This window comes from Carcharodon carcharias, chromosome 14, assembly GCF_017639515.1.
Source record: "Carcharodon carcharias isolate sCarCar2 chromosome 14, sCarCar2.pri, whole genome shotgun sequence".
Classification (NCBI taxonomy): Eukaryota; Metazoa; Chordata; class Chondrichthyes; order Lamniformes; family Lamnidae; genus Carcharodon; species Carcharodon carcharias.
Window position 1 is genome coordinate 116,888,841 of NC_054480.1, and position 13,477 is coordinate 116,902,317.

Genomic DNA, 13,477 nt, shown 5'->3' on the forward strand with positions numbered 1-13,477 from the left:
ATGAAAGACAAGCAATTTCTTTCCTCATTCTACATTGATTTATTTTCTTTTAAATAGTTTACTTTTTAAAGCAAAGAGTATTTTTGAAGCAAACAGATAGGATAGTAGGTTGAGGGTGAGGGAGCAACTGGCTCCTCATTACTCACCTTTGGGAGTGAGAATGGATAGAAGGTTAAGGGTAAGGGTGAAATGAGTAATAATGATGCAAGTAGAAGGGAGGATAAAGTGATTTCATGGGTGATTAAAAGAAGAGGTGGAATAGTGACGGGAGTGAGTAGGTAGTGAAAGGTGAAGGGATAGGGAGCACAATAGGAGCAAGGAGCGGAGGAAACATGTATTTGAGACAGAGGATGGGAAAGGAGCTGGTGAAGGCTACATTTCCTCTATACCCCACACAAAATGTAACCTGGATCTTTTGATCTCTGTTCCCCACCAGCCACTGCCCCCATCTGAAAAAAGAAAAAAACAACACAGAACAAAAAAGAGACAAAAAGGAGATAGCAGTAAAGAAAGAGAAGGGTCAGATGAGACAAAGAAAGAGAGAGAAGCAGCAACTGAAAGACAGCAGAGGCAGATAAGAGAGAAACTGCATTTTCTGAATTATCATGTGCAAAGCTACAGGAGATAGAATAATAATATGCTAAAAATGTTGGGGGTTATTTTAACTTTTAGTACTAGGCAAATAATGGGTGACAGCAAACTGGTAGCTCCTTTACATCTAGGCCCCTCATCCACATATCCCTTATCATGCTTAGAGAGTTGGTAAAGAATGCCTATTGTTTGCCCTTACCCAATATGGTGATTGGTGCTCTTCTGCTGGGTGTATGCATGAATATCTTGCCTGCCATTTTGGGGCCTTAGTAGGCCACACAACACTTGAAAAATTGGCATTTTGCAACCAAATTTCTAGGCCCATAAATCAATCCAAGGCATCTCTATTTTTTTAATGTCAACTTTCTTGCCTTTTTTCTTATCCTTGACTATTCTTACTGTCAAATAAGTATCCATCTGACTTTTAAACATCTCAGTTGCAATTCCTTCTGGAGATCACTATTATGAACTGAGGAAGAAACAAGTTGATTTTTCTTTTCCTAATTTCAAGGTTACTAAGGCTACTTGTAACACCGAGGCAACTCACAGTAATGAGATCAATTGTAACACTGAGCAATTGTAATTCTAAGAGCAACTGTAGTCTCAGGCCACTTGTAGTATTGAGGGCAAATATTGCACTAAGGGCAATTGTAGTGCTGAGGTCCACTGTGGAGGTAAGGTCAAATGTAGCACCTGTACTGCCAACCATTTAAATCAGCATAGCCAGGCATTTTCCTGCTCTGTGTGACTCAGTTATGTCACGGGTGTATTTCTAAACTGAGCCATTGAATGAGCCAACATACATATATTAACCAAATAGTTGCTCATCATAACCATCTGCATTTTACATGGACAGGGTGTGTTTTGGACATCCTTCATCCTGCTGGTGCTGGATGACAAATTTTTATGCATATTTCACCTGATGAAGTTACCATAAAATAAATTCTGCATTATCTCTTAAAATCATAGAATTGTAGAACCATGCAGGAGAGGAGGCCATTTGGTCCATCAGGCTTGCGCTGGCTCTTTGGTAGAGTTACCCAATTCATACCCCTCCCTTTTCCCATGGCCTGTAAATTTTTTCCCCTCGAGTGTTAATCCAATTCTCTTTCGAAAGTCACTATTGAATCTATTTCTACCACCTTTTCAGGCAATATATTTCGGATTGCTACAACTCGCTGTGTAAAAAAATGTTTCCGGATGTCACTTCTGGTTGTTTTGTCAATCATTTTAAATCTGTGCTGTTTGGTTACCAAGCCTTCTGTCACTGGAAATAGGTCCTCCTTCTTTACTCTATTAAAAATTGTTCATGGTTGTGACTGCCTCTTCCAACTCCCCTCTTAACCTTCTCTGTCTCAAGGAGAACAATTCCAGTTTCTTCATTTGACTTAAGTCCATGGTAGGTAGGTAATTAGCCAAATTCCACAAGGGATAATAAGCATCAGTTAGAGAGAGAGAGAGACAAGTGGTTAAGTAGCTTGAATGGCACCATTCCATATCAAGCATGGGGTGAGGCAAGGAGGCAGGCCTCCATGAACTACCACCGGTACAGGAATTGAACCTGCTCCATTGGCACCATTCTGCATTACGTTCTAGCCATCAAATCAACTGAGAAAACTGACCCCACCTCATGCCTGGTGACACTAATCTAATACATTTCTTCTGCACCATGTCCAAGATCTTGACACCCTTCTAAATACTCAGCTGAAGCCTATCCAGCATTGTTTAAGGTTTAGCATAAACCTCATTGTTTTTGTACTCTGCCTCAATCAATAAAGCCAAGGACCTCATGTGCTTTGTTAACAGCCTTCTCAGCTTGCCCTGCCATCTTCAAAAATTTGTGTGCACGCACACCCAGGTTCAATCTCCGTACCGGCTGTAGTAGTTCACGAAGGCCTGCCTCCTTGCCTCGCCCCATACTTGATGTGGAATGGTGCCCCTCAAGCTATATAACCACTTGTCCCTCTCTCTAACTGATGCTTATTGTCCCTCATGGAATTTGGCTAATTACCTACCTACGATGGACGATGGACTTAAGTTAAATGAAGAAACTGGAATTGTTCTCCTTGTGACAGAGAAAGTTGAGAGGAGAGTTGAAAGAGGCGGTCACAATCATGGACAATTTTTAATTGTTTCTACCACCTTTTCAGGCAATATATTTCAGATTGCTACAACTTGCTGTGTAAAAAAATGTTTCTGGATGTCACCTCTGATTGTTTTGTCAATCACTTTAAATTTGTGCTGTTTGGTTACCAAGCCTTCTGCCACTGGAAATAGTTCCCCCTTCTTTAAAATTGTACCATTTAGATTGTATTGCCTCTCCTCATTCTTTCTTCCAAAATGTATTAATTCACGCTTTTTCTAAATTTCACCTGTCATCTGTCTGCCCATTTCATCAATTTGCCAGAGTCATTCTTATGTCTGTTACTATCCTCTTCATTGTTTACTATATTTCTGAATTTTGTGTCATCAGCAAACTTTGAAATTATACCCTGGATACCCAAGTCCAAATCCTCAATATATATCGAAAAGAGCAGTGGTCTCATTTCCAACCCCTGGAGAACACTACACCTTTCCAGTCTGAAAGACGGCTGTTCACCATTACTCAATGTTTTCTGTCCCTTGACCAATTTTGTATGAATGCTGCCGGTGTCCTTTCAATTCCATTGGCTTTAATTTTGCAAATGGGATTATTATGAGTCACCTTGTCAAACACCTTTTCAAACTTCATATGCACAACTTAACCGCACTACCCTCATCAACCCTCTCTGCTACTTCATCAAGAACTTGATCAAGTTAGTTAAACATAGTTTACCTTTATAAATCCATTTCCCCTGTATTTATTAGTCCATACCTTTTGAAATGTCAATAAATTTTGTCATGAATATTGTTTCTAACAGTTACTCCAACACCGACTTTAGGCTGTCCTATAGTTTCCCAATTTATTCCCTTCCCTTTTGTGAATAGTGGTGTAACATTCGTGATCCTCCAGTCCTCTGGCAAAATCCCTATATCTAAGGAGAGTTGGAAGATTGTGGCCAGAGCCTTACTTCCTTCAGTAAACGCATCTTTTTCAGAGCAGATGACTTTTTTACTTTGAGAACTGGCAACCTTTTAAGTATCTCCTCTTTATCTATTTTTATTCTATCCAACATATCTATTACTTCCTCTTTCACTGCTACATTGACATTATCCTCTTCTCCAGTGAAGATACAAAGTACTCATTTAGTACCTAAGCCATGGCCTCTGTTTCTGTAAGGATATTGCCTTTTTAGTCCCCTATCAGCACCACTCTTTTGACTATCTTTTTAGTATTTATACATGCTTCTAAAGCATTTTGGGTTCCCTTTTGTTTTAGACACCAAGCTATTTTTATTCTCCATCTCTTTGCCCTTTTTTTTGTTAAATCCCCTCTATACTTTCTATATTCAGCATCTGTGAATGTGTTAAATATTGTGTATGTGCAGAAGGGATCAGGCATAATTTATTACTGGCAGGTTTATCAGTCCCCAGCAGCCCCACTTTGAAACTCATTCTGATTTTGACTGTCACTTTGTACATTATGCCTAGTCTTCCATCCTGTCTAAATTGTAATAATCACAGGTTAAAATGTAAGTAATAAAGTTTGAGCCAAGGAATTAGTTCTGATGTAATAGTACATCGTGAGCCATTTTGCCTCCTCTCCTAGTGGATGTGCATCAGGGATGATAGGGTGTTACTTTTGGAATTGTGGGTGATGGATGAGGTGTTTCCTGTTGTTGATTTTAAACTCTGGGATCCCCTTCCTATATCTTTCCATCTCTTTATGTCCATCTCTCCTCCTTTAAGTTGCTCCTTAAAATGTACCTCTTTGACCAAACTTTTGGTCACAAGTTGCTCTGGGTCAAATTTTGTTTGATAATGCTCCTATGAAGTCTCTTGCGGAATTTTAATATGTTGTGTCCCTCTAAAAAAGGGGAAATTTTGTTGGATCTATTATTTGATGACAATGGGACAACACCATGTCTCCTTCAGGATTCAGTTAAAAGAGGTATACTACCTACTTCATCCTCAGCTGTCAAGCTGCTGCTGTATTAAAGAATTAGCGCACCTTCAGCTAAACTCCCACAGCTCTTTACTTGCTTAAAAACTTTTACATCTCAAACTAAATCATGAGGGGTCTAGACAGGGTAGATGGAAAGAAACTATTTCCATTGGTTGAAGGGTTTAGAACCAAAAGTTCTGAGTGATTGGCGAAAGAACTAAAGCTGACATGACAAAAAAACTTCTTTATGCACCGAGTGGTTACGATCTGAAATACACTGCCTGAGAGGGTGGTGGAGGCAGATTCAATCGTAGCTTTCAAAAGGGAACTGGATAAGCACCTTAAAGGGAAAAAATTGCAGAGCTGCGGGGTAAGGTCAGAGAATTGGGACTTGCTGAATTGCTTTTGCAGAGCTGGCACAGGCTCGACAGGTAGAAAGGTCTCCTTCTGTGCTGTAATAGATCTATGATTGCTTTTTCCAGTTCTGATGAAAGGTTGTTAAATTGAAACGTTAACTATTTCCCTCTCCCCAGTGTTGCCTGACCTGCTGAGTATTTCCAGCATTTTCTGTTTTGAGTTCAGGTTGGCCTGTACACGTGGTCCGGTTGCCCTGGAGACTTGGCGGGAATCCAGTGTGACGTCACCCGAGGGTAGTGGAGCTGTACCCAGAATCCTTCACGCGATAGCGGGCAGTCGCCATTCTGAGTCGGACAGCACGATCTGGGTGTTTGTTGCTGCGGCGATGGCGGATTTGGAGCCCACACCCCAGGAGCCTGTGATCAGCAACCCCGAGCTGGAGGAGAAGCAGGATGAGAACCCGAGCGGCGGCGATGAGGATCAGAACCAGAGGTGCGGCTCTATGTGAGGGAAGGGAAGCCGTGTGGCTATGGCAACGGCTCAGGCTTCAGTTGGGGCTGCAGGCCGCGGCTCCGCGCGCTGAACAAAAGGCCCAAGGTTCCAGGCTGAAATATGTGGCCTAGCCCCTTCTTAACAGCGGGGATTGAGCAGGTTCGGCGTGCCTGATTTACTTGGGAATATTCTAAATTTAATTAGATACCACCTGTTCAATCCTAACTCTTCAGACCAATTCACATTACATGTGAATAAACAATAATACTTTACTGTTTTATGTACGGTTTTCTCCTAGACAAGTAGAGGTCTATATATTTATAATTTGTATTCATACCTCACCTCATCTTCCCACTACCACATTTGAGCGGGGCTAGGAACCGTCTCGCGCCTCTTTCTTTGCGCCTGGGCTCGAACCCCGCCCCCTTTCCATCTGTGCGTGTTCTCGATCTCTCTCTCTTCCCCCCCCGAAACCTTCCCTTTGAAACCTTCCCTTCTGCATTTGCGCCTTCGCTTCCCATTCTCCCTTTTCCCTCTGGAGCAATCACACGAACAATATTTTGGAGCCTGGGCTGCAATTAGCTGTTATTTATCGGAGTTCCAGAGCCACCATTGCCCTATTAAAAGGATAATTTGGCTTTTGTGTTGTGCTTCGTGGGCAACATCATATTTGAATAATTTGTTTTGAGGGGAAATCATGAACTGCAGCTGTTTGGATCCAGAGAGAGATTGTTGATATCGAAACCATGTTTTGTTCTTAACAGCGAAACAAATGAAACTTCAGTTCAAAATGAAAAAAATGATAAGCTGAAGGAAAAAAGCAACAAGCGTGGAGGAAACCGCTTTGAGCCATATTCAACTAACCGAAATGCAAGATTCCGGGTTTTTGTGAGCAATATCCCGTTTGAAATGAAATGGCAAACACTTAAAGATATAATGAGAGAGAAAGGTAAAGTCAGGTTTACTGTGTTTATTGGAAACTTTTTAAAATTGTTGAATTAACAAATATTGTGTACTAACTATAAATCATTTTTCACCTTCAATTCCTGATGCCAAAAGATCTTGAAGAATAAGCTCTCTTATACAGAAGAAATTTCATAATTTTAGTTGAAGTAACCAATGATTTTGTAATTAAATGTTTCTTTACAGCTATTCAGAAGGATGTATGTGAACAATAAAAGCAGGAAATTTGGCCAGCAACACTTAACGGTTTCACTATATTGAAGAAGGGAAGAACAGAATGCTCAGGTTGAATTGGTGTCTTGGGTGTTGACACTAGAAATTTAGGAAAAAAAGAATTTGAGTTGGTAAAATGTATTAAACATTTAGTTTGTGGGGTGGACACAGGTTGATATATCAACACATGTTAGAGTACGATGTGTGTTCTGCCAATGCTGTTCTGGAAATTGGGAGGAACTTCAGTTCTTGTTTTGTTTTGCGAGCAGGCCAGGTTTTTACCTAGGATGGGATACCTTTGTCAAATTATATTCATTGCTGAGAATTGTGGGAGAAAATGTTAGATTTGTAATTGATTTGTATGGGATATCTTGTTAATTGAATAATGCTGACAATTTAAACCAGCTTATGATGTAAAATCTACTTTTATCGTTGCCAATTAAAAAATCAAGTTTGGGCGCACTGCGAGTGATATTCTGGCAGATCAAACAATGCTTAGAATTGAGCGATTGGGGAGTAGTGTATTCTGTCAGAGATACCCCATTAAGTTTGAGGAAAGAATTAATAATTGCTAGTCTGTCAATCCTGGTCTAGGTAACCTGCTTCCAGTTACCTTCCACCACCTTTGTAACTGACTGTTAGTAAGGGTGTATGTGGTCAGTCTGGGTTGAATTTTCAGTGCAAGTTGGCTTGCATCTTCGAGATACATTTTGCAACTTGTGGCTTGAGGTTGATTGAGAGCTTACACGGGGAACGATGGGCATGAACCTTCATCCTACTTGAAACAATGTGGTACCCTGCAGAAAATAGTTGAATATTTAACATGCAGATAATTTCCAAAATTGTTCTTCCTCCAGCGTTTATAATCTTTACAGTTACACAATGATTTGTAATCAAAAGAACATCAGATGTTGGAAATCTGAAATAAAACAGCAAATGCTGAAAACATTGGCATGTCAGTCAGCATCTGTGGAGACTACAGAATTAGACACTTTACAGGTTATTCTATTTCTTTGTTTTGCCCCTCCTTTTTTGTTACTTTTTAAATGTGTTTTTCTGTAATGTTTTCCAGTTCTGATGAAACTGCACACCTGAAATGTTAACTTGTTTGTTCTCTTCACAGATGTTGACTTAAGCTGAATGTGTTTCTGGGGTTTTCTGTTTTTGTTATACAAGTGCAAAACCATTATAATGTAGTTTACTCTTTAACTATTCTGCTTCTTGCCTGAAGAAAGTATTTTGCAGACTGGGACACCAATTGGGATAGTATACAATTTGGCTGTTCATTGAAGCCAGAGATTGTAAAACTGGATACAGGCCCTCCTCCGAAGTGAGCATGGACTCTCTGATAATATAGCCTAGCATTAAACCATGCTGCTTTTTAATACTTGTGAATATTGTGGCAAGGTCCCATTGACCAATCTCATGATTAACTTTTTTTTTACATAAAGGACACAGGTAATAAGTAATGGAAATGATGGAGCAAAATAACAATGGAATAATTATTTGGCATCATCTTGGTATTTTATGGAGTGGGGGAAATGTTGCTGCTCTTCCAAAGTTGTTACATATTTTTAAAAGTTACTTCATAACGTTTTTTGTACCATCCCTCTGTCCCCCTCAAAAATGAGTTGTAAAGGATTGAGCAAGAGTTTGATGAAGTTATACATTGGAGTATTTTTATTTCAGTACACACTTATCCACTAAAGGTGGAAGAGAGGGTCAGTGCTGGGTAGAAGCAGTGCAATTCCAGGAGGGCAGTTTCTTGACAAGATGGCTGGCTTTTTACAAGTATTTTATTTCCTGAAAGTGCAAGCTTCATGAAGATCGTACTTCTAAATTATTGGGATTACCTCTTATTAGAAAGAATACCTATTTCTGCTCAAATCTTTGGCAGCATTGAACAGTTGGTACAGTAATGTTTGTATTGTAACATCTGAATGTTTTTGTGAATGGGGATTTTTCCCCCCTTTAACATCAGTTGTCAGAACCACAGTTGACAGCTAAACTGGATTTGGTTTTCTTGTAGCGACAGTCGATGGAAACAGATCAGTGGCTAATGTACATTTTACTGTAACTTTATTCTGTGTTTTTGTTTGAAGTGTCATCGTTTGAAGGATAAACTGGATTAAGCCATCATAATTACATGATTGCTTTGCTCATTTGGAGTTTTGTTAACTTCAAGTATTTGTAACTTTTCTCTGAAGATAGCATTGTTGAGAAATGGTATGTCTTTTTTTCAATATTTGAGTTGAAGGTCAATGAGAAATGCCATCATGTGTATACCGTAAGTTCACAAACTTGGTTTAACAAAAAGGCCAGTACTTATGTGCAAATTGATGCAATGCATGTTTGAGACTTGATAACCTGAATAGCCTGACAAAAGACAAATATTGTCTTTAAACAAGTGTGGAATTGTTTCAGCTAATATTGTTATATCTGGAACAGTTTGAAGTAAAGTTGGATAATTATTCAAACAAATGTCCTTGAGTTGGGGATATTGTGCATTGAACATTGAAGCATTTATGGCTCATTATGGTATGAGCTATCACTACAGCAAGAATTCTACAATAGGATGAAACATTATAGTGTTGCATCCGTGAAAGATGCAAAGAATCACTATTTTGTCTCTTTCCACACCCCATTGCTTTAATGTCTTGGTAAATAAACTGCTTATTATGATTTTCCCCACAAAAAGTAGACAAACTTTAATGTTTACTAAATTCAGTTATATAGAAACTGTGGACATAAGTTAATATATTTAATTTTACAGTGAGGTTTCTGCTGTTTAGAAAATGTATCTAAAATTTCCCTAACTTTATTTCCTTAATTATTTTCAGTATATTACCAAAAATCTGTTGCCTTCGATAACAAACTGACACATTTGACTCTGGAAAGCCATATGTGGTGAACCTTCTTTGCCATTTAATTGTGTGTTCAGTATCTGAGTGAAAAAGGATTATTGGTGTTTCAGAACAGAAGCGTGAACAGTCCACCATGGTGCATGCTGCTGCTGCTGCATAGGACTACTTGATGGCTCCAGTATTTAGTAGTCTGACAGGAAAGAAATCTTTATCAGCAGACATTGTTATATATGCGAAACCACTGTTTAAGTGCCATATTTCTAGGTTTGTGTAGACTCGCACCTTTCTTGATGTAGTGATGGCTTCAAGCGGTAAGACTCAAAAGTTGGTGGTCTATAATTAGTGTAACATTGGGAATGTGCCCATGCAGATCTACATGTCCTTGGTTTTGTAGACTACTGATGATGTCTTTAAATGATTTAGAAAGTAGAGTGGTGGGATTACGGTGGTACAGGTGTGTAGGGAACCAAACTCAGTATTCAGCCTAAAAGTAGCCTTTGTGTGTTGCACTAAGCCAATTTAAAAACATTTGAGACCCACTGCCGAGTGCAGGAAAGGTACCACAGTTCTTTTTAAGAGCAAGTTTTAATTGATATGCAGATTTTCTCCTCTATTCTGGGGTGGGGTTTCTAAAGTAATTTCTTCCACAATGGCATCATGATGCAAAATGCCACAGGGTTGTGGAATCTAAGTTTCATTCCATTCATGCATGGGAATGCTGAATCCAGGTAGGTGAAATTCACAGGAGTCATCCTCTTTGTAATTTGATGATCAATTGAGAGCAATATAGATAAACTCCAGGGAATTGGGTGCCTCTTCTTTGAATGTCCTCACAAGATAAATTCAGATGAAGAAAGCCCTTTGGCCAATTAGACCCCATCTAATATACCATTTTACCGTTGTAATGTCTTTTTAATCTGTTGATTGTGAATATAATTGCAGGATCCATAAAGAACAAAAATGCAATTTGTTCATTTCTAGTTACATTGCACCACGTTATTTTTCTAACCCCCCCATTAAAGATCCTTATTAATTAATGGCATGAAAGCTGATAACAGATGTGCACGAAAGTTCAATTCTGCACAAGATCATAGTAATAGTGTCTCAGCTGCCAGATATCTCCTTCATTTGGAGCTTATATTAAAATATGCAAGGTGATCTGTGCAGATTGCTCACTCCAAGTTGAAATTTTATTGTAAATCTACAAAACTAATAACTCTTGTCTTGCATAAACAGAAAGCCAGACTTTAATACTTGCATCAAGCTAGAAAGTGCTTGTGATTTGTGTCTCATGCTTGATTCATCTTTAGTTTATCCTTTTCTGTATCCAAAAAAAGTTGGGCTGTTACTGGTTTTGCCAGAACAGGAATTGAAACTGAAATTTTCTGTTGAAATTCTGTGGAGCCAAAGTGCAATTTACTGTTCTGTATAAAACCTAATTAATATTAGCTGTTGCTGGGGGTGAGGGATGAGAAAGAGGTTTGATGGCAGCAACCTTTTTGAAATTTTAGCTTGCTCTTCAGAGGGACTGACTGTGCTAAAATTGTCTTGGCTGATGGCTTAGTGTTTTGCACATGTAAATGGATACTAGCCTTGCAGTAGGTGGGAACTCTTGATCAGTTCCAATTTGTTAAAACAGAACTTGGTCATATAATGGTTTGATTCTTTCACAGTTGATTAAACAGTACATGAAGGTGATCTTAACAGAAGCAGACTCGGCTGCTTATGGTGGTTGCTGGTGGGGATGTCACACATATAATGCAATAACTTCTACATCAGTATAAGTATCTTACCTTGAAATCTGCAGAATGTTTATGGCTTTCATTTTTGAAGTTCTGATTGCTTAAATTTGATAATCGCATTGGTTGTAGATCAGGGAAAGAGAAATATGTGCACTTTGCATATTATAATGTGACATCCTTATTGGCTGGGCACATTTGAGAAGAGTTCCAGTTTGGGAAGCGCATGTGTTCAGCACGCTGGGTAGAGGTAAAAGGGCCTGTTGTATGTAACTTTGTTAGTAACTGGTAACAATGATATTAAGGGCTGTGGTTTAATATGACTATTCTAAGTTGGGTTAGACTTGGGATCACTGCACACCTGTACATAGCATAGTAAGAAGGTTTAGGTATATGGAATGATATTCTGGGCTTTTAGAGGGCTCAGGTTACTACATAACGTTGTCAATGTTTTTGCTGAATTCCATTGTTTTCTTGGCTTTTCTCCTTCCGTGTATGTTTCGTCTGGGATCTGGTTTGTAGTTGGTGAGGTTACTTACGTGGAACTCTTTATGGATGCGGATGGAAAGTCGAGGGTAAGTGATAAAGAACTAGTTCTTCTGTGGTTTCATTGCAAATGTAAAATACCCAGGATATGGAATACTGGAAGTGGGCTTTGGTTAGACTTTGAAATCTAAAGACCAGAAATGTGGATGTGGCTAGGTGGGGGAAGAAAAGCATATGAATGTAAAGCTATAGACTGTATAGCAGGCATATTTGGTACTTTTTGTCTGTGTTAAAGTAATACCGGTACTATTTTTTTTGGTAGTGTTTGACATGAATGGCCTCTTGTTTTTGTGTTTTTCAAAAGTATGTGAAAATACTGTTGTACAATAATATGTAAAGTACCCAGAGAAGTTTCATCACTAGATTCCTTTAATTTCCTCTCTCCAATTCCATATTTTCTATCTCTGCCCCCTGAATTCAGTGATCAGTTGGATATGATTTTGCAGGCGCTGGTACATAGCTGGTGTATACCAGAATGGCCATTTATAATGAGTGAGCCTATATCTTAAATGACTACAAGCTATATGACTCTGGAAAGCATCACAGTGGAGCCTGATCCTTTCCTTGGTTCACACCCATACTTTCAACAGGAGTTAATGGATAGTTATCAGATGCTCTGACTATTTTTTCTAACTTTTTGACCCCTATTGCTGCTCTTAAGTTTGGCACTGAATCTGGGACCTTCGGTTCTGTAATACCACACATTTACTTTTTTAAATTAATGTGTGGTTTTATGTGCCATACTGGTTTTTCACTTTGGGGCTTGACTTCATTCTTTGTGCTTTCATACATGCCCCCTGTGCTTTATCATGCAATGTGCATAGATTAGTCATAGTGTTGGTGCTTGCCTTCTGAATCACTGAAGCCTTCATTTGGCATTCATCTTTGGGGAATGTTCACTTTTTTCATGTAATGTATTTTTTAAAAATCATACCAAATATATCTGCTATATAACTTAAACAAGCAACAGGTAAGGGATGACAGATATTTTTGTCTCTTTAGAAGTTATGCTAGCCAGGGTTGCAATTGTCAAAGGGGGAAATTCGTTCTGATCCTTAAACAATGGTGTTTAAGCATAGAATAGGATGTTGAATAAGTTGTAGGTGGAAACAGTGTGAAAGTGGAATGGATTTTAGTAGCATTGTTGGAGTGATAGTTTGACCTAGGGTTTCTGAAGAGAATCATATGAATATATTTTGGTTATGAATCTGATACAGGGCTGCCACACTAGCAAGGTTTCCCCATATTACTCAAAGTGGGTGTAGTTTTACTTGAAGTAAACACTTTATAATCATTGGAAACACTTGGTTTGACTTTAAGGTTAATCTGCACCTTGTGCAGCATCCACTTTGAAATAATTGCTGGGGGCACCATGCCTAGATTATTTTGTTTCAATCAGTTTTGTAATACATGTAACAAGTACATTTGTTCACTGAATTTACCCACAGGCTCCAGTAAGTAAGTTAAAGGTTGGAAATGGTCAAAGTGTCTGTAGTAAACCTCAACTAGTTTTGCAGAGATTATTTGGTCTCTCATTTTCCCCTCCCCTCCCCTGGGCTGTTTGAAAGTATTAACATGGCCTACTCCTGGATCGACCAGCTGCTGGGTGCTTTTAAGAGTGGCCTGTGGGAGTCACCTACCACATCTTGTGTCCAGCTTCTTCCAATTGTGACTCACAGCTTTTGCTT

General features: G+C 39.0%; 1 protein-coding gene across 5 annotated transcripts in view; it reads left to right on the plus strand.

Moving 5' to 3' along the window:
* Positions 1-13,477, plus strand: part of LOC121286896 (myelin expression factor 2-like) — a 46,556-nt gene that overhangs the window by 2,799 nt on the left and 30,280 nt on the right. The window contains exons 1-4 of one of the 5 annotated variants that reach the window (XM_041204120.1): positions 4,977-4,985; positions 5,149-5,464; positions 6,229-6,413; positions 11,766-11,818. In XM_041204120.1, coding sequence (XP_041060054.1) covers positions 5,358-5,464; positions 6,229-6,413; positions 11,766-11,818 — 345 coding nt within the window. In that variant the 5' untranslated portion in view covers positions 4,977-4,985; positions 5,149-5,357. Of the gene's footprint in view, positions 1-4,976; positions 4,986-5,148; positions 5,465-6,228; positions 6,414-11,765; positions 11,819-13,477 lie in introns of those variants that run through there. The other 4 variants (XM_041204123.1, XM_041204122.1, XM_041204121.1 and 1 more) reach the window with 4 other exon arrangements.